Raw genomic sequence first — 5,069 nt, forward strand, 5'->3', positions numbered from 1 at the left:
GTTAATTTTCAGGTTTTTAATGCTCAATTTTAATGGCTTAAATATTTTGCATCAAAAAGATTTTTAAAAAATAGACGATGCAAACATTTAAAATATTAAAAATTAAATAATTTAGGGTTTCAAGGTTAGAACATTTTTTAAGAAAAAATTATCCATTGTTTGCATTTACTTCTCATTAATTTAAAAACCCGCTTATCGATTAAATGTTGCAATAAAAAAAATTTCTGAAACGGGTCGCAGATATTTTTTTCATGATCCTGACGTACTCGTGCTTCAACTTTATAGACGAGACTTTTTTCCGATATCCCAACTGTTAGATTACCCGTGAGGCTTACGTCGTTAGCAATAGAACGCGTTAAACGTCGTTTGTACCGTTTGTACTTCCCATATTTTCGTTTGTACCCTCCTGTTTACAAAATTAGGGGCGGAATTCATTTCGGGGGGGCAAACTTCACGCATCCTCCCGAAATTCAAATTTCTTACATTTTCTTCTTGCATACGTTTGTGCGTCGTTTGTACTGTTTGTACATTCAATATTTTCGTTTGTACCCTCATGGTTGTCCAGCTAGGGGGAAATCAAAATTTCGTCTCATCCCCCCGAAATTCAAATTTCTCAAATTGCCTATTTGCATACGTTTGTACGTCATTTATACTGTTTGTACATCCAATATTTTTGTTTGTACCCTCCTGTTTACAAAATTAGGGGCGAAATTCACGTCGGGGGGCTAACTTCACATATCGCCCTGAAATTCAAATTTCTTAAATTAGCTTTTTGCAAACGCTTGTACGTCATTTGTACTGTTTGTACATTCAATATTTTCGTTTGTGTCCTCTTGGTTGCCCGGTTAGGACGAAATCAAAATTTCGTACCATCTTCCCGAAATTCAAATTTCTCAAATTTTCTTCTTGCATACGTTTGTACGTCGTTTATACAATTTGTGCATTTAATATTTCAGTTAATAAAGAAAATTTGAGCAATTTGAATTTCGGGGGGGGGGGTGCGTGAAGTTAGCCTCCCGAAATTAATTTCGCCCCTAATTTCGTAACCGGGAGGGTACAAATGAAAATATTGGATGTGCAACAGTAAAAACGACGTACGTTAATATTGTTAACGGCGTGCAAGTGTATCGTGTGTAATATATTGTAATTGTTTAAGCTAAATTGTGTATGGATACCAAAAATGTACCTATAAATTGTATGATATGTTTAAGTATGTATATGTGTATATGTAGTGCTGGATTCCGTGAGTGTATTTGCGACGAAATTGTATTCTGATTGGCTGTGACTAACTAATGTGTATATAGATAGTATGCTGTTGATTGCGTTTAAGTTCTTTTTTTTATCACAAAAGCTTACGATTTACCAAACTGATAGTTAAAGTTTCCTGAGCATCAGTGGTTCCCTCGTGACTTCCCTGCAAACCCTCTTATATTTTCTACCGAGTCCTCGACCGCGTTTTACCCAAATTTTCATTAACCTTTATCTAGCGTTTCATATATTTTACAATTATGTCCATTAAAATGTCAACTACCATGTACAGTATTAATTAAAGTACAGACATTAGTAATAAAACGTCACTCCTTCATGTTTGTGAATAAGGTATTACGGGATTTCGTTTTTCCGAACTAGAAATGAAAGTTTCTCAAAATGTCCATTTGTCCCGAGTTTATCCAACTGAGTTTGGTAAAGTTTCTCGAACTAGTTTTCTTCGTATTAAATTGTTATTACCTTTTTAAACAGTTTCTTATATAATAATTATTTTCGATAATTTATACAGCTTATGAACTAAAAATTTATTTTAAAAAAAGAATCCACCAAGAAAGCGAACACATTCGAACTTTGTATTTTATTCAATTATAAGATTTATCCAAAAAATGACTTGTTTTTTAGTTGACGTTACTATTGGATTATTTTACTCAAGAATGCAGCCATTGTTTTATTTTTTGTGAAATAAATCGCCCATGTTTTTCCAGAATTTAAAAAATATTTATTTAAAGATTCTTACAAGTTTTTAAGCTCAACGATCTCAATTTTGTATAAGGTTCTAAGGTATAGCATACTAAATAAAAATAGCATGTAAAAATTTTCTTTAGACAACTGTGTTTCTCTGAAATAAATATTGATATGGCTAAGAATTCTGTAATGCAATAGTTATACATAAGTATCGTATGTAAATTCATACAATCAAACTTGTATGAAAAAAACTCTGAGGCTTTTTCGTGGATTTTAATTTCCGAGGCACAATGAATTTCTCATCCAATCTCGAGTTTCACGGTGAAAAAAATCTTTTTTGTTTGAGATTTTCTTTCTTAAATCATTATTCTTAGATAAAAAGGGCCAAAAATGAAATTCGCCCATTTTCAATTTGACCATTTTCGAGGCCAAAGCAATTGTTTTTACTTGAAAATATAATTGTGAAATATCAAATTTTAAATTACACGAGACCTTGAAAGCGTGAGAGAGGGGTAAAACTCATCAGAATCCGAAATATGCACTTCTGGTCAACGAATATTGCACAACTCGAGCGGAATTTAGAAAACCAAAATGAAATCGACGCGTATTTGTATTTTTTCAAAATGAGCCTAAAGCGACATTATTTACAGAGCAATTTTAAAGTTATGACATTTTTTTCGAAAAAAAAACACTTTTTCAACGTGTAATATCTCGAATTCTATGCATTATAGAGAAAAAAAGAAAGAGACAAAATAAACAGATTTGTAACTAAATTCGATTATGTATAAAAGTTAGAAAATATTTATTTAAAAAAATAATAAAATTTTGAAATACAAAAAAAAATTATTTCCAAACATTTTTTTTTCTTCACAAGTACTTATTCTACATTTTTCGAAAAAATATAACTTTAAAACGTCTCTATAAAAAAATGTCATCTTTTTTGACAAGTATAAAACTGTGTATTGAACCAATTTCGATCAAGGTGGCCAATACTCGTTGACCGATAGTGTATTTTGTTAATACAATTAGAAATACAAGTACTCTTAACATCGTCGAATTTTTCTTCTAAAATCGGCACATTACGTGTCGCCTCATTTTCTGTAAAAATAACGTAATATTTTGTCGTTAACAGATTCTGCGACTTGAAGTATGATGGTCTGTCTGAATTAAAATAGACTCGATCTAATGACTTAACCAATTCATTTTATATTTAAAACAATAATTAATTTACTACTTCCGATTTATATTTTTGCAGAAATATATTCTACACTTACTGTTCCTTGCCTGGAGTGCATGAGCTTTTTTCGTATTAAAGTTTATGCTGATTACTACCTACCTTACCACATGCAAGAAACAGCTACACAATTACCAGCAGGAAGGAAGAAAATAGCAACGGATGATGAACATCGGTATGTCCTTGGATTTGCCCACCGAGTAGGACCAGTATACATGCTGTCTCCAATTCTAGCTAATTTGACTGATTTTGGAGGTAGGTTAGGAAGAACAGTGATACGCATAGACGGCCGAAGAGCTTACCGTTTTGAACCAGTAAGACGGGATAATGTATTACTAAATAATTTATTCTTTCAACCCATCCCCGAACGACAGCTTCTTCCAGCCATTATTGTTCTTGGCCGCGATCCTGTGCGGGCAATTCCAAATCATACACCTGCGCATGGAGAGACACCTGCGCTTGCACATATATGCGCATGCACTTGCTCCTGCGTCCGTACACGCACCCTCGGTGTCAGGATCTCCTGTCGTGGGGATCCCAGTTCATATTGAAACTCCAGCTGATTACATACACCTGCGCATGGAGAGACACCTGCGCTTGCACATATACATGCATGCACTTGCTCCTGCGTCCGTACACGCACCCTCGGGGTCAGGATCTCCTGTCGTGGGGATCCCAGTTCATATTGAAACTCCAGCTGATTACATTGGATACCCAATTCCTGACGGTAATAACCCTCATGTTCATATAGGTGGAACCTCAAGTAATCCCACTCCTAATCCAGAAGATTTTCAAAGTGGACGATTTGACAGTCCTAATCTATCCGATTTTGAAAGTGGACCCTTAAATCATGGCAGTCATAATCCATTCGATTATCAAAGTGGACCCTCAATTCATGGCAGTCCTAATCCATTCAATTATCAAAGTGGACCCTCAATTCATGGCAGTCCTAATCCATTCAATTATCAAAATGGACCCTCAAATCATGGCAGCCCTAGTCCATACGCTCATCTAGTTGGGTGGGAAAGTCCTCCCAGTCCTTCCGCATTTAATCAAAGTGGGTGGGAAAGTCTTTCCAATTTTCCTCAAGGTGGCTGGGAAAGTCCTTCCAGTTTGCCTCGAAGTGTGTGGGAAAGTCCTTCCAATTTTCCTCCAAGTGGACGGCAAAGTCCTTCTACACATCATACAAATGGTTGGGGAAGTTCCCCCGCTTCTCCCTTATATAATCCAATTGGGCGGGCAAATCCTCCCACTCCTCCCTCATATCAACCAAGTGGACGGGCAAGTCCTCCCGCATACCGTCCAAGTGGGAACACAAATCGTTCCAATCCTCGCAATACTCCCCCCTATCATTCAAGGGAGTGGGAAAGTCCTCCCGATCCTCCCGTATATCGTCCAAGTGCGAACACAAATCCTTCCCGTCCTCCCCCATATCCTCAAAGTGGGCGCACAAATCCTTCCCATCCTCCCCCATTGCGTCAAGGTGGGCGCACAAGTCCTTCTAGTCGTCCCCCAGATGTTCCTCCCGGTGGTTTAATGTATATTGAAGTTCATGAAGTCAGTCCTTGGGATGAATTTCGTGAATATTTCCAAGGGTTTTTCTCGTCATCTGAAAATCACATAATCAGGGAGTCAGTCTGATGGAAAATATCATTAGTGACATTTACCACACGTTACAGGAAACATTTCCTTTTGAGAATAAGTAAATCATTCATTGTATTGTTATCAGTAATACGTTCTCTAATTATTAGGCTACATTCATATAACAATGGTTGCTTTTTATATTTTTACTCGCACATCTTTATACTATATTATTTTATTAAAGAGGGGTTCCTACTTTGTTGGGCCAAAATCCGGCTGTTTTTTTGGGAATATTTTTTGA

General features: G+C 36.1%; 1 protein-coding gene across 1 annotated transcript; it reads left to right on the forward strand.

The window, feature by feature from the left end:
• The first annotated feature begins 3,796 nt into the window (after positions 1 to 3,796).
• On the forward strand, positions 3,797 to 4,828 carry LOC117178465 (extensin-2-like). The gene has a single exon (XM_033369895.1). It carries the CDS (start codon positions 3,797 to 3,799, stop codon positions 4,826 to 4,828), a length of 1,032 nt encoding a protein of 343 aa, XP_033225786.1.
• The last annotated feature ends 241 nt before the right edge of the window (positions 4,829 to 5,069 follow it).

Source organism: Belonocnema kinseyi, chromosome 1 (assembly GCF_010883055.1).
Source record: "Belonocnema kinseyi isolate 2016_QV_RU_SX_M_011 chromosome 1, B_treatae_v1, whole genome shotgun sequence".
NCBI classification, from domain to species: domain Eukaryota; kingdom Metazoa; phylum Arthropoda; class Insecta; order Hymenoptera; family Cynipidae; genus Belonocnema; species Belonocnema kinseyi.

Bases quoted from the DNA above. Each gene is read 5' to 3' on its own strand.
- LOC117178465 (XM_033369895.1), top strand. From the start codon at position 3,797: ATGCATGCACTTGCTCCTGCGTCCGTACACGCACCCTCGGGGTCAGGA.